Source organism: Eretmochelys imbricata, chromosome 8, assembly GCF_965152235.1.
Source record: "Eretmochelys imbricata isolate rEreImb1 chromosome 8, rEreImb1.hap1, whole genome shotgun sequence".
Lineage (NCBI taxonomy): Eukaryota > Metazoa > Chordata > Testudines > Cheloniidae > Eretmochelys > Eretmochelys imbricata.
Window position 1 is genome coordinate 79,574,342 of NC_135579.1, and position 24,490 is coordinate 79,598,831.

General features: G+C 41.4%; 1 protein-coding gene across 1 annotated transcript in view; it reads right to left on the bottom strand.

Moving 5' to 3' along the window:
* Positions 1-2,951: 2,951 nt before the first annotated feature.
* The window catches only part of SPATA1 (spermatogenesis associated 1), a 33,732-nt gene continuing 12,193 nt past the window's right edge, over positions 2,952-24,490 (bottom strand). Inside the window, exons 6-13 of the mRNA XM_077823617.1 lie at positions 20,907-21,158; positions 17,180-17,324; positions 16,957-17,017; positions 15,119-15,230; positions 14,163-14,288; positions 7,455-7,633; positions 4,995-5,093; positions 2,952-3,078 (exon numbers count right to left, since the gene is read on the bottom strand). Coding sequence (XP_077679743.1) covers positions 2,974-3,078; positions 4,995-5,093; positions 7,455-7,633; positions 14,163-14,288; positions 15,119-15,230; positions 16,957-17,017; positions 17,180-17,324; positions 20,907-21,158 — 1,079 coding nt within the window. The 3' untranslated portion in view covers positions 2,952-2,973. The remainder of the gene's footprint in view (positions 3,079-4,994; positions 5,094-7,454; positions 7,634-14,162; positions 14,289-15,118; positions 15,231-16,956; positions 17,018-17,179; positions 17,325-20,906; positions 21,159-24,490) is intronic.

The window sequence follows — 24,490 nt, forward strand, 5'->3', positions numbered from 1 at the left end:
CATCTGTTTAATTTTATATGCTTTGAGTATTCCCATTGAAGTCAGTGGGACTACTCAGGTATGCACTTAAGTTGATATACTAAGTGTTGTTTTTTAAATGTTGATATTGTCTTGTTGAATCTGTGGACACAGTGAAATAATTAATAGGAGTCTGACATTCCCCCCTCCTTAATCAGGATTTTGGTTTAAATACCTAACATTGTCAAGTTAGGCCCTGACTATGCTATAACTTGCAACTGATGTTACAGTAGAACCTCAGAGGTATGAACACTTTGGGAATGGAGGTTGTTTGTAACTCTGAAATGTTCATAACTGAACAAAACATTATGGATTTTCTTTCAAAATTTTACAACTTAAAATTGACTTCATATAGCTTTGAAACTTTTATTATGCAGAAGAAAAATGCTGCTTTTAACCATCTTAATTCAAATGATCCCTTATCAAATCTTTTTTTAAACTTCCCCTTTGTTTTTTTTAGTAGTTTATGTTTAACACAGTACTGTACTGTGTTTGCTTTTTTTTTTTTTTTTTTTTTGTCTTTGCTGCTGCCTGATTGCATACTTCTGGTTCCAAATGAGGTGTGTGGTTGACTGGTCAATTTGTAACTCTGAGGTTCTACTGTACTTTCTCTACTAGTTGAAAAGTGCTTAACATAGTGTCAGTCATAAAACCTTTAAAAGCTGTTTTATAACTGTTAGAGAAGTGCAAATGGACACTGCTGGGGGTGTATAAAACTTTACTGTTGAACACAGTATAGCTTAAACAGGTTTGTGTGGACTGCTTGCTGCAAATTGTATTAGGAAAATGCACAAACAAAATAAGCATTGGTAGAGTGCTGAAAACTAAGAAGTAAATTGGATGTTTGGTATGCATGTCCATCTAACTGCTTTTAGACTTCATCTGAGGGACTGAGGAATATTAAGCCAGCATCCAGCAAATAAATTACTTCTATAAATGCTAGATTGAGGATTTTTTCTGTAAAAGAAGAAATCATTACAGAACTGGATTGAATCTACTATTTAATACATAACCATTTCCCTCTTTTTCCTCTTAATATGTTGTCATTTATTCTTGTAGATTATTATAGGGTGTGATCACATTGAGAGAGACTTTTTGGACTACAGGGGCTAGGAAACTCTGGATGGAGGTGATTTGGTTTACTTCAGTGTGTACCATCAGGGAGGAGACACCTTGCATTTGTGTAAAACTTTCCTCCCTGAAGAAGGTGCATGCATGGAGCATGAGTTAGCTGTTAATTTGGGCGTGGATATTCATTTAGCTGTCCTCTCTGCCGTGGAGATGATCACATATTGTAGCCACTCACCCTTTGGCCCTGCCTCAAAACCCTGTGAAACCTGACTCCTATGAAGGGATTTCAGCAGTATCTGAGAATGGGGAATCTCTATGGGGCTGAGAAAAGACGATGCTTTGAGGAACTGTCTCAGTCCAGTCCACTCCCCTCCCAACATTTTTGAGCCACATTCCCATGAAGTGCTTCTGGGGAAAAGGGATGCTGCTGCAGAGCCATAACTCTAAACTTCCAGCCCTCAGGGGGTCACAGATTGGATCTGGATTCCTTATACTTGTAAAACAAAAGGGACTAGATCACCTTCTATCTGTGGTATCTCTTTTCATCTGCTGCTGTGTATTTCATTTGCTAATTTTTGTTAAAACTTTAAAAATTAAACACTTGAATCTGTTTCATCAACTAGAATTTTAATTGAACTATTTATAATTTCAAGTTTTCTGTATCACAGCAGTGACTGGAACCCAAAGTCCAGTCCTCTGCTCTTATTTATTAAATACCATTAGTGTTTTCCATGCTGAATAAACAGAAAAGACAGTCCCTTCCTTCTAGAGTTTGAAATCTAAATTGGTCCTAGACAATACAGTTCAGATTCATAGGATTTAGGTTCCAATCTTGAAGTGGAACAGGGGTTGGTTCATTTGTTGGGAAAGCTTTATAGAAGGATTTAAAGAGGGATTACATTGGAGACAGAGAGGTTGTATAGCTCACAAGATTTAGAGTTCCTCCTTTTGAAAGTGTTGCAAGAACTTTCACATCCTATTACTGACATCCTGTCTGTTTCTGTCACTTGCAATAATTTAGTATAGCCTTGTCAGTTTTGTGGCCGCTTCACATTAACCTCTTGCAGCGTCCTGCTTTGCTAGATATAATACCCTTTGGAACTGAGGAAGCAAGCAGGAGAGAATGGAAAAAGTTAACATGGAGGGGGTACTATTTCCCTTCCAGAGATCTGATACTCCATACAGGAACATGCCTGTTGCCTCCACTCTGAACTTGGTTAATAAATACTGTATGCTCTACATTTTCTTTCATATAAGTCTGACCGTGATCATATTCACAACCTCATGGCTAGGACAAGGGCACTTGATTGTCAGTGCAGCTACACTTAAGAGAGGGAAAAGAAACTACAAGACTGCTATGATTACAATGCTTGAATTTCAAAGCACAATGAGTAGATATCTGAAATCAGATTTCTGCTGCCCCAGTCCTGTAAAAATTGCCGACTATTTTGTGGGTTAAACTGATTGAGCTATATGTACTTCAAAAGACCAAAAATACATTTTTATCCACAACTATGGGTATACTAGTTCAAATTACAATTCCATATTGATCTTCATTGTATAAAATAAACATAATTCACTATTTGAAAAAAATTAATGCCATTTCTTTACATTTTATTAGCTTATAGTCAAAAATAAACACGCTAATAGGTTAAACTGCATATTTTTATAAGTATAAGTGAATTACAACTAAGTTACAATTATTAGCTTGAGATATTTTAGGGCATTTTAAATAAATGATATACCTCTATTTTAACATGCACAATTATTCTATCTTACATATTGAGAAGTCTGTACAATAAAAGCATAGGAACATAAAACCAACTACTGATATGTTGAGCTTCGATACAAATATATCACACAATCCCAAGTAATGTGATCCTTCTAAAATATTGGTGTTTCAGACTGGAGTATTAAAGATGACTGAATTTTCTTCTGTGCCAGCTCTGCTCTCAATGCTCGTAAATCAGAGGCTGCCTGCTTTCTCATCTGCAAAAGAACTAGAGATTATTTAAGGAAGATTTTGAAGTTGAAGATTTAACTTTTATGTGGGTTAGATGGATATAGAATGTGCCTTTCATCTCCAGGACGCTTTGATTCTATCCAGTTCTAGTCCTGCTTTTCTGCATGTTTCCTTTGTTGTGTCATCTTTAAAAGTCAAATCCTGAAATCCTTACTCAGCAAATTCCGATCGCCATCAGTAAGGGTTTGCCTGACTAAGACTCTCAGGACTGCTTTGTATAACTGACAATATTTCTCTTCTAGAAATACATTTTCTAGTCATTTGACTTTTGCTAGCAATGGACAGAATTGTCTCCCACACTGCAAATGATAAGGCAAAGGGACAAATTCTTATTTTAGTTGCAACAGTACAATCCACATTGATTTCAGTGTCATACTCTGAACTCACTTCTCTATAACTAAAATTAAAATCTGGCTCCAAGCTCGTATGAAAAGATGTGTATTGTACTGCAGTTGTCTAGACCAGACCTGGTCTGTGAATAAAATGACCTTGTCAGACAATTAAACGCTCATGGGTTTTCATTCTGTTCTTTATCTTCAGGTTAGACCATCTGATTTCCATGATACTAATTTTTTCCATTTCTTTATAAATGTTTGCTAGCCCTCTTATCTCATCTCTGTTGTTGCCTGCTCCATTAGTACCCTTTGAGGATGTCAATACCTTGTTACCCTGTGGATGTTTAAAATTGTGAATTTACTCCTGTCAGTCTCTCATAGATGTGACTCTACATCAAGGATATATCTCCAACAGCTATAATTAGATGTTTTTCTTCCACTTTCTGAAGCTGGTGTCTTACAAACAAGGCTGAATAATGAATTACTGTCCTAGAGCTGTGTTTGAGCTTGTTTTCCCAAATACTCAACTTTTGTTCCACTTCATTTGCTGTCTGGATACAATGTGAGGCAGTAATAACTTTCTCAGGTCCCTTTTTTACTTTGCCCTTCCAAAATGCCCTTAATGTCATTGATTTAGATTTGAAAATACTTTATGGGATGCTTATTCCACCTCTGCATCCTCTTTCTTTCATTAGCGAGCAATGGACATCAGTGTTTTTTTATTTATAGATTTTTCTATTGTGCTTATCTAAGTCTGCTGGTTCTTTACAACTCTTAGGCTGGTGTAGCCTTCCATATCCCGCTACTCATCTTTTCATCAGACATTTCTGAAAGGCTCTACGAGGATGTGTCAATCTCAGAGTCTCCAAACTATGGCCTATATTGTCTACTATGTCAGCTTTCTCCTACAGAGAGATGAGTAGTGAGTGATGGGGCGGGGGTGGAGCATTAGGGAGGGGTGGGGGTGCTTGGTTTTTGGGGCTTAGGAAGTTGATAACCCTAGTGCTGGAGAGAGCAGGATTCCATGGCAATGATTTGCTCTTTACCGCTGGAGCAGAGCGCCATGCTCCGCTGTCAGAACTTCCCAGAGCTTTGAAAGAGGAGCGGTTGCGTGCCAAGGCAGCTGAGTTCAAAACAGTGAGCAGAGTGGTCACGGTGGACATTGTGGGATACTGGGGGAGGTCAGTTATGGTGACATAACAGACAGCAGTGTCTACACTGATGCTTTGTCGTTTTAACTTTGCCGCAAAAAGCTCTATGCCTCTTGTCGAGGGGGTTTTATTTTGTTGGCACAGCAGTAGAGTTTTGCTGACAAAACTGTGCAGTGTAGACAAGGCTTTAGTTTATGCAGTTCATGGAAAATGGAAACACTATGAATGCTGCTTATTACTACATGATGTGGAGTAAGGCAGGTTGGTCATTTAACATATCTCCTCAAATACTGCCTAACTTTTAAAAATTTCAAATATTTTATGGCTCTAGATTTTATAGCAAAGAAAATCTCTATTTGTTTAATTTCCAGGTTGGCTAGAATAAATGCAGATTACCTTAATTTCGATTATGAGTTTCATTTTTGTATTATCCAGCTTTCTCTTCAGTTGATCAATTTCGTGCTGCACTGTTGTAATCTGGATGATTGTGGTGTTCTATGGGGAATAAACAAAAAGCTTTTATGCAGCTCCGCTATACATTTTTTCTACCGCTGCAGTTATTGACCATAATTCCCCCCCCTCGCCCCCCCCCGGGACAGTAATCCTCTAAACTCTTCTTCCAAGCCTCCTTCCGTTTTTGACTTCCTGCCCTCAAATGTCCTGTATTGTAGCAGTCTTCTCTCAAAAGGAGGGAAGCTCCCTCCAAGAGTCAGTCCCTGCTTGCCTTCAGATGAGCGGGGGCACCCACAATTTTCCCAATCCCTGTTACTTTGGGCGATGTATAGTAGCACATTATTCTGCTACTGGTCTTCACGACTGGACTCTGTCTATGATTTAAAAAAATATGAATGTCTCAATCTCACCCATAGAATGCCATTACTTTGTCTCAGTCAGGACATTGAGGGCAACCTGCTATATTCTTGAATAGTGTGGATTAAACAGAACACCACCTCTACAATGGCAGTGTCATTTTTCAAAAATTAAATGGCTTAGTTTTCAAAAGTATGGGCCAGATCCTTAGCTGCTGTAAATCAGCATTCATTCCTTGAAGTGAATGAAGCTGAAGGGGATGTGTGTGTTAGTCTAGGCCTTTGAAAACCTCTTTATATCCTAGCAGCTATATCTGCATTACATGCCACCGGTGGTGATGTGCAGTGTACATGGCACAGTGAAAAACAGGTTGGTCCACACTGCAGTATGTAGCTACATGTGTTAACGAAAGGCTCCAGCAGAGAGTAGGCAGTGGAGAAAACCTTCAGCAGCTCTCCACCGCTGGAGCCTTTCACTGTGGCAAAGAAAGAGTCCGGCAGGGCGTTGCTGGAGTCTTCCCTGGGGTGGGGGAAGGGCTCCAGCAGCAGGGAGCTGGTAGAGCCTTTGCCTGAGCCCTGGTGGCTGCCCCCTGCCAGAGCCTTTCAACGCTGCTGGAGTCTTTCAACCTGCCCGAGCCTTTCCCTGCTGCCAGAGTCTCTTCCTGTGGTGAGGAAAAGCTCCTGCAGTGGACAAGCAACAGGACACTACACTACTGAAACTAGCAGTGTAGATGTGGAGGCAGAGCTAGGGCGAGCAGAGAGCCATTAGGGTATGTGTGCAGGGACATAGGCACATTGTTCAAGCATGCCTTTACTTGTCTGAGCTGTGCCTCACCATCTACACTGCTACTGGCAGCTGTGCTATGGGCTTACGCATATAGGTACACTACGCACCAATGAAAGAAGGGTGCAGTGTAGACATCCCCTTAAAGTGAGGTTGAAGTAACAGAAGTAACTGACAGCACATGCTTCTGTAATACTGGCAGGGCAGACAGAGAGCCACGTGCTGGTACATGAACATTAGTATGCTTAATAACAATTACACTTACAGCTTTCAGATGTGAACATAAAAACATCCACAAATACTTTGCCACGGTAGGTTTTCTGTTATTTTGCCTAGTCTAGTTTCAGATTAACTATCAAAGGAGCTTCCACTACTTCTCTTGACAAATTATTCCACTATTTAGGAGATTTCACTGTCAGGAAGCTTTTCCTCAGTCTATCTGACCAGTTTAGTTTACTCTTCCCTTAACTCTCACCAATTCCTTCTGCTAATGTGGGTTTCAGAGCTACCCACAATTTTCAAAGTGCAAGTGCACCAAAGGCATTTAGACCGAGATTACTATTTCCCTACTTCTTCAACAGAGTAAGTTCATGCAGAAAGATTGCATACTTCCTAAAGGATATTTGTGCCCAGTGTGCACACAGAGCTATGGCTGTGCTGTTGTACACAAGCATTTGGAACATCTTTACACCAGCATACAAAGCGTGATACATAGAATTCATTCATGAAAAATCTGTTATATTAAAAAAAATACTAGTTTATACAAAACTAAACAAGTTGTTACCATATGGAAAAGAAGTAAACTGTGTTCTTCCATGCACACTCATGCATTCATCCAGCATTCACGAAATAGGGGAGTATACTACTTCCATGAAACACTCTGGGCAAACAAAGAGTAATTTATAAGATCAGCAGGGATGGTCCACACTTGGCCTATGCAAACAGAATGGCTTATACTATGCAAATGGACTAATGCTCCTATTCTTGGTAAATGGTTTTCTAAACTAATTAAGCTTTTTTTAGATATAAAATCCCTAAAACAAACCTGGTCAATGGTGTACACTGATTAAATTAGATGGGCTATGCTCACCTCTGAAGGACATATGACTGTTTTACAGATAATGTCATTCAGAAACAATTAGTAAAATTTGGAATCTCTGGATTATGGTGGTAAATTTGTTGTTACAATTTATACTCTATAACCGAAGCCAAATTTCATGGAAAGAGAGAAAGGAATTGACAAATATGAACAAAAGATATTACCTTGGCGTTTGCAATGTGTGTTAAATTGTTTGGTCGTTTCCTGATATCTCTGGCTTCCAGCTGCAACAGTAACTTTTGGTAGTAAAGCTCTAAATCTTGTCGCAGTTTATTTAAAATGTCCTCCAATGAAGTGGTAGCTTTCTTAGTTTCAAAGTATTTCTTTTTCCATGCATCACGGGCTATACAGGACAATAACAGCTCTGTTTGTTCTTGATCAGGTTAATATACAGTACATTAATAATAATAATTAATAATGACCAGCACACAGTCCTTCTGTAGTGTGCTTTAACTTCAGTGCTTTATACATGTATGAAAAATGTAAGATTGTGTTTTTAAAAATCAATGAATGTTTAGCCAAACTCAACATTACACTAACTATTCAGTCAAACCAGCATTAGCTGGACCCCAGCCAACTAAAATTAAAGGCTAGATCTGTTCTCTGAAGCTGCAGCGGGAACGCTGTAGGACCAGAGTTTCAGTCCTGTGGAGCTTTGCAGTGCTGCATGACTAAGATGTACAAAAGAGCGCCAAGTTTGCTAGTTCTGCAGGTCCAGCGCTAAAGAGAAGCCCAACGAGGAGCATGTGTTATGCAGAGCTGGGGAACTCCACAGGTCCAGAGTTGCTGAGCAGAATTCAGAGGTGGATGTAGCCTCCTGCCTCAGTGGGTGCAATATACTGATGCCAAGGGGGGGCACTGACCGTCCGCAGCAGCACTCTTTGCCCCAGTCGTGCAACCCTAATCCCAGCCAGGTGCAAAGGGGAGGCAGGGGGGAGGATGGAATTGGCTGGAGAACAAGCCCGCCCCTACACTATCCCTGCTGCAGCAGCAGCTCCTGTCCCAGCAGATCACGTGAGCAGACATTCTTCTTTTAACGATGAATAGTCCGTAAAGGATTCAGTCAATCACATATCTTTCACAAATCAGATCACCCAGCCATAGACTTGTTGGTGATGGAGACAAACAAGAAATGCCATACCTTTTATTCCAGAAGGGAGTCTGAGTCCAGGATCTCTGTTGGACACTTTTCCTCAGCTCATCTCCTGGGCTAACTTAAGGGCTAACTTATATCTATCCACTGATCCCTCCAATTCTGAGGACAGTGTGGAAGCTCAGACAAGATGGTGCCATATAGATATGGCTAGCAGCCTCTTGGTGCAGGTAGTTATAGTTCTCAGACCTGTTAACACTCTCAGTATAATCTCCAATAACATTACCCCTGGATCTGGATATAATCTCCCAAGACATTCCAGCCAGACCCACTTTCTCTGTACCTTACAGCCTAGATGCTGGCTGCCTGACTAATACAGAGAAATCATGTTCCAAAGCTGTCCAGAACATCTTGATTCACGGCAGGAAGGCCTTGACAAAGCTCACTTACGCCAAATGGAAAAGATTCGCCCTTTGAGCAGAACAACTTCAACTCTCTCATTCAGTCCCATGATTTAAAATTATCTATGTGGATTAAAGTGATCTGAATACACTATTAAAAGAGTACATTATCTCCACTTATCACAGAATATTTTCACATCCTACAGTGTCAAAGAATTAATACATATATTCTCTCCTATATAGGGGCCACCTCCCTCCCGAGATTGCAGTGTGGCTTTAGCTGGATTGATGGGGACTGCCATTTGAACCATTAACATCATGTTCTTTATACTACCTTTCTGTGAAAAGAGCTTTCTTAGTGGCAATTACCCTGGCATGTAGCGTAGGAGACCTGCAAGCAGTCATGGCAGGGCCATCATACACTAGTTTTGATAAGGATAAGGTCTCCCTTAAACCCCAGCCAAAATTTGTTCCTAATGTAGTTTCAGATTTTCATGTAAACCGGAGTACTGTATTCCCATACCTGTTTTCTCTCTAAAACCCCTTCGGAATGATAACAGAAGAGCCTTTACTCCCCGGACATATCACAGCTTTTCTTTTTAGTTAACGAGAACTCAGCCCGTCAGACGCACAGCTAGAGTATTTGTAGCATTTGCTGAAAGAATGAGCAGCTAGGCCATTTCTTTCCAGCAATTAGCTAAATGAAGCTCAGACTATTTTATATTATGCTATCAGTTAACTAAGTTAGGACCTCATGCTCAAATTAAGGCTCATTCCTCAAGGACTCACGTAGCGGTGCCGGGGGGGGGGGGGGGCGGTGAGGGCTCTGGCTGGGGGGGGGGGGTGCAGGCTCTGGGGTGGGGCAGGGCATGAGGAGTTTGGGGTGCAGGCAGGCTGCCCTGGGGCTGGGGCCAGAGAGGAGGACCCCCCCCCCAGCCCTCTCCCCGCCAGCAGCAGTGAGCTCTGGGGGATTCCCCCCCCAAGCACACACACACCCTGCACCACTGCACGTGCTCCTAGAGCCCCTCTCAGGTCCAGGAAGCCCCCTCGCCTCCCCTGTGGTGCTGCCATCACATGCACGCCTCCTCCCCTCCTGCTGTGCCTCACTGCCGGTGAGGGATGGAGCTGCCCCTTGCCCACCGTGGGGCAGGAGCGGTGACTGCGGGCAGGGGGAGCCCCCTGTGCTGGTGGAGGGTCCTGCTGGAAAAGGGAAGGGTCCAAGGCGGAAGGGCCAGGTAAGGGCAGCCTGCCCTGCCACTAATGAACGGGGGGCACTAGGACCCTGCGGTGGAAGTTGATGCCCAGAGCCAGCAGCGGGGAGTGGAGCTGCAGGGGAGAGGCAGGGATGCTTCAGGGGCTGGGGGAGGTGCATGGGGGCACCAAGTGGGGGCCAAGGGACACTCGGGGGAGGTGCATTGGGGATGGGGGAGAGGCCTGGCCCCAAACATTGGTGGAGCCGGGCTCCCAGGCACCACAGGCCCATACAACTTGCCACTCCTGTGTGCTACATATAGACAATCCCTCAAAAAAGTAACTCTGGTTCTATGAGAGATGTTGTCTATGTGTTCCATGACCTCCCCTTACTTCGCCAGTACTCTGGGAGCCTGTAACACCTGGATTCTACAGTGGCAACAGATCTGAGAGGTAGTTCTTCCCTGTCCACCCTTTTATGCCCCGTGAAGGTGTGTGTGTGTCCGGGCACTTAGGGGGCAGGCACAAGCCAACAAACATTGTTGGGCAAGAGAGTCCAATCCCGCACGCACAGAGCACATGCAACTCATGGACTGCTAGATTCACAAAGGCATGTAAGTGTGGCAGTGGTCAGCATCAACCCCCCCCCCCCCACACACACACAACCCTTTTAGGTGCCTACAAAATCACTGGGATTCACAAAGCCTGAGTGAGGCACCTACGCTCCCTATACAATGAGTGGGGCTAGATAGGGACCTTAGAATGGGATTAACAAAACCCAACATGCTAGGTGGCTCCCTGCCTAAGCTAATCAATGAGAGCTGCCAAGATGTGGGACATGGCCGAAGCTCCACTTCTCTCAGAGAGTTTCACATCTAAGCCCAGACTTCAGTGAAGCACTTCCATCTGCTTGGCATTCTTGAGTGCAACCCCCCCCCTTGGCATTAGATTACCTGGCTTATGGGAGACACCCCCTTGAAGTCCCCCTTCACCTGCACTGAAAGAAGGGATTTGAATAGGGAATCTACTACTTGTTGGAGAAGGTGGCCTAAACATTGGGCTAGAGACTATACTGATGTGAGGGTTTTCTCAGCTTCTCCTGTTGAAACATTCCACTGTGGAAAAATAATGAAAGCGGCATTGGACCAGCGAAAGAAAGTATGACACTGACGCTTGTGGCCGGTGCATTTATCAAGGAGATGGGAAACCCAAAAATCCAGTTCCCCTGCTTCAATGAAACGGAGGGAGCCCTCCCTCACCCCACCCGCAACACACACCCCAAAATGTCCTATGCCCCACCTGAGAAGTAGCAGACGTCTTCAAATCCCTTCTTTTCCTCAGGTAGAAGGGGAACTTGGGGTGGGGGGTCTCCCCCAACCCCGGTGAATACCCTAACTGTAGGGCAAAAAGCTATGTGGGAGGGAGTTCCTCCTTCCCCAGCCGATTTGTTTGAACTGGCCAGTGGGAGCTGCAATCTGCCGAACCTGCGGATGTGGCAGGTAAACAAACCGGCCCGGCCCGCCAGAGGCTTTCCCTGAACAAGTGGTGTCCCAAGTTTGGGAAACACCGTGCTAGGATATTAATCCTGGAAGGTGAATGGCTGTCAGGGTAATCTGATGTCGGCTGCACCAGTTCCATTCGCTAACAGCTTCCTGGCATAATGGAAATGATATGCTTCCTCCTTGTCTGTTTACGTAAAACATCGCCAAGCTGTTTGTCTTGCCTGTATTGTTTTACCAAGGATTAGAGACTGGAATGTCATATACAGTAAACAAATTTCTCTGGGTTCTAAGATATTTATGTGAAGATGAGACTTGTCTCTTGACCGGGGCGGGCAAACTTTTAGGCCTGAGGGCCACATTGGGTTTCCAAAATTGTATGGAGGGCCGGTTAAGGAAGGCTGTGCCTCCCCAAACAGCCAGGCTTGGCCCTGTCCCCGACTGCTATGCGACCCCACCCTGCTTCTCGCCCCCTGACGGCCTCCCCAGCACTCCTACTCCATCCATCCCCCTGTTCCCTCATGGCCCCCTTGGGACTCCTGCCCAATCCACGTCCCCTGACTGCCCCAGACCCCCTGCCCTGACTTCCCCCCATCGCCCCATCCATCCCCCCCTCTCCTTCCTGACCGCCCTCCTGGGACCCCTGCCCCCATTCAACCCCCGTTTCCCACCCTCTGACCGCCCCGCCCCCTATCCATACCCCTGGCCCCTGACCACCCCCGCGAGTGCCCCAGCCCTCTATCCAACCCCCCCGCTCCCTTACCGCGCTGCCTGGAGCACCAGTGGCTGGCGGCACTACAGCTGCACTGCTACGCAGCTCCAAGCACCGGCTCAGGCCGGGGCTCTGCAGCTGCGCTACCCCAGGAGCTCGCAGCCCCTGCCCCCTCCGCCCCCGCCCAGAGCATTGTGCCAGCCGTGCCGTGAGCTGAGGCTGCACGGGAGGGGGAAGAGTGGGGGAGGGGCCACTGAGCTCAGGGGCCGGGTCGGAGGGTCCCGCGGACTGGATGTGGCTCATGGGCCATAGTTTGCCCACCTCTGCTCTTGACCATAGTCCCTGTGTCTTATGTTGATTCAAGTACACTCCCAATCTGAGGTTGGAAGCATCCATTACTAGCATTACTGTGTATAGAGGAGAAGAAAACTGAGCACTTCTGCATACTTGAATAGGATCCTTCCACCGATCTCATGATAATAGGGACCTCCTGAGGTATCTGCACGGCCATATCTATGTGGTGTTTGCTTGATAGGTAGCTGGACTTCAACCAGTCTTGAATACAACAACACATGAGGAGTGACAAACATGCACAATGCATGTAATATAGCATTCTTAGACATTCCTGTACTGTTGTCTGAGGATTGCTGTGTAACTGACTCATAAGCTCTGCCACAACTTCACAGTTGATGGGCAGTAAGTATGCTGTTGCACGCCTACAAATTCTGTCTTTTGGAAAGGTACTACAGGTGACTTCTTGCTTACCCTGAGCCTTGACGTGGCAAAAAATGCAAGGATGTAATGGATGTTTGTCTGAGACCTGCTAAGGAGAAGTTCCTTAAATGAGCCAGTCTTTGAGGTAAGGTAAACATGAATACTCTGTAATCTTAAAAATGCCTACCACAAGGCACCTGGTGAAAACTCTTGGGGCTGTTGATAAATGGAATGGCAGGACTCTACTGGAAACGTGAAGTCCCGAGTATGAAAAACCAACCAGGCCTGCAGAGGCCTGTTGTCTCTATGATAGGGGGAAACCAGCCCAACAGGAGTTGAAGTTTTCAGTTGTCCACTGAGACTTTTGTATAATGTAGGTTGCACTATATCAATAATTACTGTATATTGATATTTCTCCATAGATCAGTTAGGTATCTGTGATATTTAACCATTCTGGGCAGTGACACTCATCATATGGCTGTAGAGATGCATGCGACTCTGTAAGGTACCCTGTGTGGTTCTCACAGAATCCATAGATTTGTCCAGAGCTCTTTTCATTCTGCCTGACACCTATGAAATGGAGCATTACTACATTGCTTGTTTTCCCCTAATGTACTTACCATATTTTTGTTTTGAGAATTAATTTATCATTTAAACAATTGAAAGGGAAAAGAATTAAGATTTTTTTATATGTACAAGCACAAAAGAAGGCATGGGCCGTGCCAAAGAGGCAGATCTGGTTTTCAGATAAGTTCGTGTTCTGTATGCATTTTGTTTCTATAGGCTTTATCTGTTATTATAGAAAAATAAAGTTTGTCACCAGTTATTTCATGGAGTAAAATAGAGGGGTATCTGGGTGCCGCTAATAATTGTATGGGTCGTAGCAGACAAGTTTTCTGTCATGCCTTCATATACCACTCCTAAAAACAGCACTTTGGAATGCTTAACTCATGAGCTTGGCACTATGATGTGGTTTATGGATGCCTTCTGAATACTGTACTTCTACAGATAACATAACGGTGCTATGGTTCATAATATCTAGGGACATAGATATTTATAGGAGTACCACTGAGCATCAATGGGAGCAGACATTTTAGTCCTCGACCTCTCTACCATAGTCACACAAATGAGCCTTTTGAGAGGTATTTTTTTCCAGCTGCTATCTCTGTAATTAAGCATATACTATAACACTACATAGACACAGGCAGATAAAAAGTTTCACATTTACTTTCACACAGTTATGATACAATTGCAAAACATACCATGATATCTCCTCAGCTTATTTTGTTCAAGCAAACCTTTGACTTTTTTAACCAGTTCCTCTCTAGTTCTTTCCATGTGCCTTCTTTCTGCCTTCATTTGTTTCAGTTGTTCAACCATCTTGCTTTCTAAAGAAATTACAACCTACACTTAGTAAAGTTCTGGATGCTAAAAGAGGGAAAGGCCAGCCATAGTTATGTCTCAGTGAAGTGCATGTATCATAAAGCATGCCCAACTTTTTCAGTTTGTCTCCTTGCAGGAACATAGAGTAGGGATTCCCACAGTCCAATAAACTATCTCTAACACTGGCCTCTACTTAATGCTTCACACAAGGGTTATATATATTTATAAATGCATAAATGAATTAGAACTAATGTCCATATTAAATACATATACATCACTAAAACTATATTTAAAAGGGAAGGCATGAGAAACACGTTACATGTGCTGAAAACTGTTGCCAGATACTCAAGAGGGCTATTTCCTGCTGAAAGCATTTTGCTAAATATACTGCAACAAAATGGTTAGTTAGTGACTAGAAGCTAGATTCAGAAAGGGGATTTAGGCACCAAACTTCCTTTTTAGGCACCTAAGTCCAACACTTAGATGCCAGGGGCATTTGCAGAACCCCTGCTCAGCTGCCACTTAATCCTATAGATGCCTAAGTTTCCACTGTTAGAATCCCCTAAGTGACTTGGGGCATGTGCTAAGCCATCTACATTCTGATGGTGCTGAGAAGTTCAGCTCCTAGCTCACACCTGAGCTCCAGGGAGATTCATGGACTAGGCATTCGCCCATCTATCTCAGCTGGCAGATGTGATCTGGTACATAGCGCCGACTCCAGGGGTGCTCCAGGGCTAACTAATACTTTGCACTTATAAATTCACCTTTTAAAATAAACATTCACATCTTGAATAAAGGTTCAATTTCTTGTAATTTCTTGGAAGCGTATACTTACTCTCTGTCTGAAATATGGGAACTTGAGCTCTGTTTATAGAAAGAGCCGGTGGAGGAGGAGGAGAAATGTATCGACTTGAATACTCAAGATGAGTTACGTTATTCTTATCTGTCTAGAGGCAAATGAAAAGTATAAAAATGCATAATATTGACCCTTGAATTCTTGTACTGTATTTGGAGAAACGTTTCTAATCAAGTTAATATGCATGAGGGGCCAAACTCAGCCATCCCCTTAACCTGTGCTGCCCAAAAAGAATGCATGGGTGAATGGGAGGTCTGAATTTGACTAAGCTTTCTTTTTGTGTGTCATCAAAAGACATGTTTACTAAGCTCCAGTCAGTCAGACCTCTGCAAACCAAAAGAAAGAAGTAGGGTTGCAGAGGTAAATCTGATGGCAGAATTTAGCCTAAAAAACTTTAATTTCTGGTGATAATGCATGAGAAGAAAAGAACCTAGCTTCTTTCTTAGATCCAGGTTGAATTTTAGGGCTGAAAGAAAAACATCTTTTTACTTGTAAACAGAGAACATTTTATATAGAAATCATTGAGACAAAACATGAAGCTCCACAATGCCAATTTTATCAAATCACATTTCAGAGTAAGCTGAACATTAACATTTCAGATAACTTTTATGAAATTTCCATTTCTCTTACACATTTCTAAGAGATATCCTTTGATACTGTAATGAATCTTTCACTATCCTTGAGAAATATACTGAAATCAAAGATTTGTGGTAATCTTTTTTATTATGTAGCTTTCTTCTTATTGAGTGATAAATATATTTATGTGTGGTTATATTTTATCATTAATAAAATAAAAAAAGAATGTAAATATGTGTATTCGCCACACTCTGTATAATTTATGATAGTATAAAAATAACTTGTACTAAAAGTCACTCTTCACAGACAATCCAGCTGGTGTGAGGTTCCTTCTGACAACTAACAACCATTTCCTTTAAAAAAACCAGAACTTTCAACTGCTGTAAAGCAGAGCTGTGTGAAAATTAAAAAGTGGGAAAAATTGTTAAAAAGTGTGTCAAATATTGAAATTTTCAATTTTTTTCAGCCAGCTCTACTAAATATACTGCAACAAAATGGTTAGTTAGTGACTAGAAGCTAGATTCAGAAAAGTATAGCAGAAGTCATAAGAGCAGCCTTTGTGTTGCCCAATTCCTTTAGTAAGATTCTACAAAAGTAATTCAACTAACGATCAAAAGTCACGCCTCTACAGAAGGCCCACATGTGCGAGTTAAACCCACTTGAACTCTAATTTCTGAGTTTAAGTGGTACTCAGGACCTCAGATGTGTCTTCTGCACTGTTTCAAAGATGCTCTAATTTTAGCTTTATAGATATACTATACCTGTTGTTTTCAGAAGTCTCAACATAAGTGGTTTTTTATATTACACTTCAATGGCATTTGTACTTGAATGAGGTCTTCAAGATATTGCCAGTAGGAAATGGATACTAATTACTAAAAAGCAGCCAATGTCAATAAATCTATATTTATGGTTGGTAATGAGCAGGACCAAAATCAGTTAAGATTTAAAAAATATTATAATACCTAGTAAATGTACTCTCTATTCAATGAAACAAGCTGCTAGTCACTTTAATGCCTACTTTTGAGGGGTTCATTCATTGCTTAAGCAGTTGTTGATATTTTTCATTTGCAAATTTGTTTCAGAGTAGACTCAACGGTTTCCAATTATACAGAACCCTACATTTGAATAGCGAGTGCATCTTTGCAACCTGAGCCAGCTGAACCAAAGTTGGGAATTTCCCTGCTGGGAGGAATGGATCTATTTCTTTATACTAGCACTAACACTTTATCTTTGAAACATACCTTATCATCCTGTTTGATACCACTATCAGTCCCAGATTCTCCCATTCCAGACGGCTGAGGACTGAAGATAAAAGTACCAAGTAAAAATTAACTTAAAAAACATAAATTTGTCTTAAATTTAATTAAAGTGTATATTTTTCTCCTTGGTTTCATTTAATAGAAGTATTTAAAGAAGTTTCCATTAATGAAATGTTTTGTCAGTATAACCACTCACGATTATTACCTTTTCTTATTGTGCAAATATTCCTTGTCTCCATCTTCCAATGATTCTGGAATTTCAGAATCCTCTGTAGTGTTTCTTCCCATCCTGATAGCTTTTAGATTGCATCTATTTTCCACATTTGCACCCACCACTATAGGGATTTCTTCTACAGCAAAGTACAGAATATTTAGGCAACATATACAATATTCAAGGGTCCCTTTAGACTTTACTAATGGCCCATCAAAAGGACCAAGTTAAAAATAGGTCTTGTTAGCATCATTAAGAAAAACTGGAAAGCTCACTGTTTTGCTTTAGGGAAAATAAAATGAAATTGTCAACTACACTGCATACAAATATGATTTTGAACATTTCCTGATTTTTTATCGTTAAAAAGATAATCCAGTAATTTACACTTCCAGTGTCTGACTTCAAACGCAGATTCTGATTTTGTCTAAATCAAATCTATATATTTGCAATGTTATTAAAAATGAGTGACAATTACATTAAGATCCAATGTTCAAAATGAAAATATTGATTCAGAGGATGCACTCCTTTCAAACAAAATACAATCTTATTTCTTTATATAATTAAAGAATCTTAGAGTTTTTGAAAACACGTGAAAATGTGCAACATTAAAAGAGGGATTGGATTCTCTGAACCATCATTTTTTTTCCAGTGTAAAACAGAAATTTGGCTAAAACTTTGATAAGTGTCCAAACCACTGGGTGCTAATCCAAATTGCTGGACATCCAGGGGTTTGCCTAAATTAACATTTAAAAGTGCCGGTGCACTTGAAAACTTGGAATATTAATGCATCTAGTAGTTTCTCAGTACAAGTTTTATCAGCTAATGCTAAGGTAGGACAATGTAAGGTTTTTATATTTGACTGTAAAAACTCTTTTTATTCAGATTTTGAATGTTGTATTAACAATGTGATTTAGAACTGTAATTTAATCAGAATGGATGCTAAACAAAGAATTAATTAGAACTTTTTAAACTATGTCTTCTTCAGAAATGAAAGACAAGAAGATGGTCATAGGCAAGCTACTAACGTTACATCAGTTGTCACTTACCATCCAACTATACCCATTGAATCAATTATTTCCTTTTAAATCGGGTAGTAGAGTAATGTAGTAGACCATTCTGAAGAGACTACTATAAATATTGGCTTCCAGTACTCAGCAACCATCCAGTGTTAGACGAAAATGTGTAGCTGACAGATCTCTTTCAAAAAAACATTTTCAATTCCGGCATATAACTGTTAGCTTTATTTTTGCTTTAATCCGACCACACCTTTGTACTATTTCCATTCTAGTCTAGTCAGAGAAAATGTTCAATTCTCAGTTTTAGGAGTCAAACTTTAATATTGTAAAAGCAAATTCAAATTCTACTTTGTGGGAGGACTGTAGAAATATTTTCCTTTTCTGAGTGCTAAGAGCATGGCTAAATGTAAATTGCAGTAGATATTGTTAAAAATGAAAACTGAAGTGAATGAAATTACTTTCCCCGTTATCGTATTCTAATTCAGATTCTTGATAACGGATTTTAATAATTTATTGCTCCTAATTATCATATAGAAATAAAGTCTTTTCATGCAAAAATCCACTGAGCATGTTTAAAGAAAAAAGAAAAGGAGTACTTGTGGCACCTTAGAGACTAACCAATTTATCTGAGCATAAGCTTTCCTGAGCTACAGCTCACTTCATTGGATGCATACTGTGGAAAATACATAAGATGTTTTTATACACACAAAGCATGAAAAAATACCTCCCCCCACCCCACTCTCCTGCTGGTAATAGCTTATCTAAAGTGATCACTCTCCTTACAATGTGTATGATAATCAAGCTGGGCCATTTCCAGCACAAATCCAGGTCCCCCCCCCCCCACACACACACACAAACCCACTCTCCTGTTGGTAATAGCTTATCTAAAGTGACCACTCTCCTTACAATAAGAAAAGGAGTACTTGTGGCACCTTAGAGACTAACCAATTTATTTGAGCATTTGGTTAGTCTCTAAGGTGCCACAAGTACGCCTTTTCTTTTTGTGAATACATACTAACATGGCTGTTACTCTGAAACCTGAGCATGTTTAAGTATTCCCGTATCAGTAGTCAGGGATGAAGGAGGGCTCAGCCAGGATAAATTATAGCTGCAGATCTTTGAAAGTTTTTTCTTGGAGAATCATAAAAAGCTTTCATTTTAAAGTGTAAAATAGCTCAATAAAGCAGCTGTCTACAGATTAATTGCTCAATCACTTTATTTAAGTATTATATAATGAGCCTTGATATCACAGGTTAAAAATTTTGGGTCCCATCTTTCAGTTCTTAGGCAAAACTTCTATTGAGGTCAATGGGAGTTCTGAGTGTGTAATTTGGACCTGATCCAGAACCCATTAGTACCCATAGCTTTTAGATCTTTAGACCTTTTCTGTAAATGACATTCCCAAAAAATAACAAAAATCTCACTGTGTATTTGACAAGGTATATGAGGAAACATCTACGCACTGTGGAAATTAAGATATTAGTGTACCCACAAAACTATATTTGTAAGTCAAATTTTTGAAAGTCAGGTGTCTAAATTTAGGCTCCTAAATCTATAAGGCATCTGAATAAAATATTTTTATTTTCAGGGATGCTGAACATCTACACTGAACTCTTTGGGTATTGCAGGTACAATGGATTTAAGAGCTTAATTTTAGGAACTTGTGTTTGAAAATGTTGAGGAAATCATATCAGTAAAATGGGGAACAAGAAATACATATATGTGAAGGATAAATGGGACAATTGGACCTTGACATAAACTCATATTTCATGCCATATATTAACCAGTACAGTAGGAGGCATATGGTGTAAAAATTATGGATGAAATCCTGGCCTCACTTAAGACAATAGGAGATTTGCTGTTGACTTCAATGGAATCAGGATTTTAGTTACGGATTGTAATAAACGTTTAACATTTACCATCTGAAGGTTCTAGTACATCTGGTTAAATGATAAATTCCAGATGAGAAAGAAAACTTTCTTAAACTTAAATTAATACTGTAAACATCTATTAATTCCTTAAGGGAACACTTTGGTTCAGTCAAAAAAAACCTAGTCTTGAAATTAACCTAGAAATTCTGAAAAACATGGAAGTTTGCCTCCCAATCTCTTCATCTCAAACGCTAACAGATTAAAGCAAATTCAGAGTTTCTAAACCAAACCATTTTGGAATTATGATGAGCTAAACAAATTCAAGAAAATGTTCAAGAAACAAGCTCACCTCATTTTTTTAACCTTATTTCCCAAAGGCCTTTTCCATTTTGCTTCAAACTTTCCAGAAAAATTCTACCCCAACATAAATTAATGGCTGCAAAATTTCAGGTAGATTTTGAGGAAATTAGGAAAGCGGAAGTCAAAATGTTTTTTATAACAGAAACTGGCTTCAAACTTTTTAACTACTATTTCTCCACAATAAAATTTAGAGTTTATGCAGAAATTCCATTAATTTACATAACTGGGCATACATATTGCAAGGGTCTCAAAACAGTGGATGCAGTTAAAGAGCATTTTACTGTGCCTTTGGCACAACAGGGTGAGGTGAAGGAAAGAATTGGATTCCTTTGTTTTTGTGATTCCAAATCATTCTTATAACATTGTCTGAACAGTTTTCATAGTGAAATTAGAGATTTTTTTACTCTTGTTTAGCTTTATATGCCCCCTTTCTAAAAAGCACCCTTAAAGAGTAGACAACTTAATTAATCATACCTTTTTTTCCAGGGGGAATGTGATTTTCCTGAGTCTCATTGTTCTTGGCTTGTTCAATGCTCTGTTTTACATGATGACCTGAAAGAGTCCCTTTGTCTTTCTGGCTCCACCTAAGTGTATTAGATTCTTTCTGATCCTGGCTGAGATGATTTTTCTGAGCACTTTCCAAAGATGTAGGATTTTTTCCAGATTCCCACTTCGTGGGATTTAAACTACTTGGTATGTGGAGAGATCCATTGGATCCAATTTGGTCTGCATTACAATGGACCAGTTTCACATGGGAAAAGAAATACACAATTTTAAATGTGCCCTTTAAAATGTTAATAATCATACATTTTATTTTCTTCAGAGTCCAATAGCTGAAAACCTTTGAAAGCCTTAGTAAATGAAAACAAACTAAAAGTGATATTCACAAAAGAGCAACACATCCCAAGTATGTCTCAGAGCAAAGCAGTAAGGAATAAGTATAATCAAACCACATATACAAAATTAAAAGGAAACAAACAGATTTTGAGCTTTCCCCAAATGATACCAATGACAGAAAGAGAGAATTTCAGGGTTATACAGGCCCCTCAAAAGAAATGTCCCTGCTTCCTAAACTCAGTGCTCTCAGTGGAATTCATGGTCACAGTACAGACTCTCAGACCATACAGATCTTGGTGATAAACAACAGGTCAGGAAACAAGTCTATGAAACATCATAGGACTTATCGGTTGTACACCTTGCCAAGTCTGCATCAGTTTCAGATCTTGTGCCATCTGTTTTACTAATCATGCTGCCTATGCAAGAGAGGCTCTCAAGAACCCGGGAATGGAAAATAGGTGGCACAAATTACACACCTGCTGGATTTCTTAGGCTGCCAATTTAACCCTTGTACATCCCAGTGAAAATATCCTTCTCCTACTTCCAACCATTCCAACCGTTTCCCTAATGTGAGCCTTCTCAGGGAAGAAAATGGGATTGTGCTTGTGACGCTGACAGACCAGCTCAAATTAAAGCCATAGACCAATTCACTTGTGTGTGAATATCAAAGGAGGAATAGGACAGTTAACTAGCGTGTGGATATAAAAAAAAGTGTTAATGTTATTGTCTTCACTTATTTGTAACCTGTTGAATGCAATCGCATTACATTATGTATATCCCTGCACTTAATTAACCCTAGATCAAAACTGTGTGTTAGTATTAAGATGGGAATTTACTTGATGAAAACTAATGAAGGATTGTTTCTGGCTGTCACAATGTGTTTACATTACATTTATCCATCACACAAGATTGGCGCATTGGAAATGTAAAAGATTGCTAACTTCAAAGCATGGGTCATTTTGTTTGACAATGGATATTCACAGACTCTGTTTCATTTAATCAACAAAGGAAGAGCCCATGCTGTAAATGAATATGGCTGCCAGATTGCCTTTCCTGAAAAGATGCTAAAAGAATGGATCCAGGGATCGATCCTGTATCTAGGGTTGTCAAGCGTCTGTTTTTTGATAGGAACGCCCGGTTGAAAAGGGACCCTGGTGGCTCCGGACAGCACTGCTGACCAGGCCGTTAAAAGTAGGGTTGGCGGTGCAGTGGGGCTAAGGTAGGCTCCTCGCCTGCCTTGGCTCCATGCAGCTCCTGGAAGTGACCGGCATGTCACTGTAGCCCCTAGGCACAGGTGCGGTCAGGAAAGCTCTGTGCGCCACCCCCATCCCGAGGGCCACCTCTGCAGCTCCCATTGGCTGGGAACTGGCCGGCCATGGCGGCCACCTCCGGAAGCAGCACAGAGCCAGGGCAGGCAGGGACTCCGCCTTAAGCCCTGCTGCGCCATCGACCGGGAGCCGCCTGAGGTAAGCGTCACTGGGCTGGACCCTGCACCCTGAACCCTCTGCCCCCAGTTGGAATCCCCTCCCGCATCCTAATTCCCTCCCAGACCCTGCACCCCAAACCCCTGCCCCAGGTCAGAACCCCCTCTCACACCCAAACCACCTCACAGAGCTCACTCTCTGCACTTCCTCCTGCACCCCAACCCCAGCCCTGAGCCCCCTCCTGGAGTCCGCACACGGCATCCCCTCCCGCTCCCAAACCCCAGCCCTAGCCCAGTGAAAGTGAGTGAGGGTGGAGGACAGCGAGCAACAGAAGAAGGGCAGAGGGTTGGAGCGAGTAGGGGGGGGCAGGGCAGGGGTGGGGCAAAGGTGTTCAGTTTTGTGCAATTAGAAAGCTGGCAACCTTACCTGTATCTTTGAAGTGTTTTGAATTCTAACAGGGTGAAATACTGAACAAGTGGACTGAGATCCCCAGAATTACTGTGGGTAACCACGAGAAATTTACAGAACACTTGCAGATTACCACATTTCTGCTATCACTTTGGACTTACAAATTTGGACTCACCTATTAATGTATTTAACCTGTTTTAACCTCTCAATAACTCTAATTTCTTTTTATTGGCGAATAAACCTTTAGGCCACGTCTACAATAGCGCTTATGTCGGCAAAACTTTTGTCACTCGGGGGTGTGAAAAAACCACCGCCCCCGAGTGACGTAAGTTTTTTCCCGCATAAGTGCTCATGTGTACAGCACTATGTTGGCAGGAGATGCTCGTCCGCTGAAATAGCAACCGTTGCTCATTGAGTTAGTTTTATTAAGTTGACAGGAGAGCTCTCTCTCATTGGCATAATGTGGCTACACCAGTGATCTTACAGCAGCGCAGCTGTATCGGTACACCTGTGCCGCTGTGAGCTTGTAAGTGTTGACATGGCCTTAATTAGCTTATTAGAGAAATTGGCTTCAGCATTGTCTTTGGTGAGATATGGAGTACCAACTTGACCTGGGTAAGTGACTGGCCCTTTGGAGCTGGGAGTAACCCCTCACATGATGTGATATTTGGTATCGTGACCAATATCATAAAGTCCAGTTTGTCTGGGTGGCAAGGTAGGGGGACTGTTTGTGACTCCATGGGAAGACTAATATAGTGATCCAGGCATGCACATATGTTACTGGCTTGGTGAAATCTAATTATAGATACACCACCAGTTTGAAGAGTCTGCCCTTTTTTTCTGACAGTCTGACCTGAGATCAGCACTCACGGTTGTGAGCCACTTCAGATAGCATCACGCTTCTTTATTTTCAGCTTCCTTATAAAATACAAAGGCTTGAAACAGCAAAAGAAACATCAAGTCTGATCTTCTCTAGCTTTGATGGAGAACATGTTGGAGGTCTCTCATGTATATTGTGAGGTTTCTCAGCCCTTAACTCAAAGGGCTGTGTGTTAAATATTTGAAAGAGATCTTTTCTGCCCTCCTTTTGTAGAGTATTTTGGTTTAAGTGTGTGTTATCACCAAAACAAACAACAAAGTTTTAAATCTCAATTAATCAAGTTTTAATGGCATGACCTCCCTGATGCCATAACCATACCAATTCTCCAGCTATCCACAGTCTCTCCCAGAGAAGAAAAGATCTGTACTGTAATGTAAAAATTAATCTGAAAAAAAAAATGAAAGAAATACAACCCCAAACAAAAATCACCCTTTCAGGACTACTTTGTGCATTCTAATCAGGCAAAAAAGAGCAGAAATCCATTTCCCTTCTTTTATAAGTCAATCTGA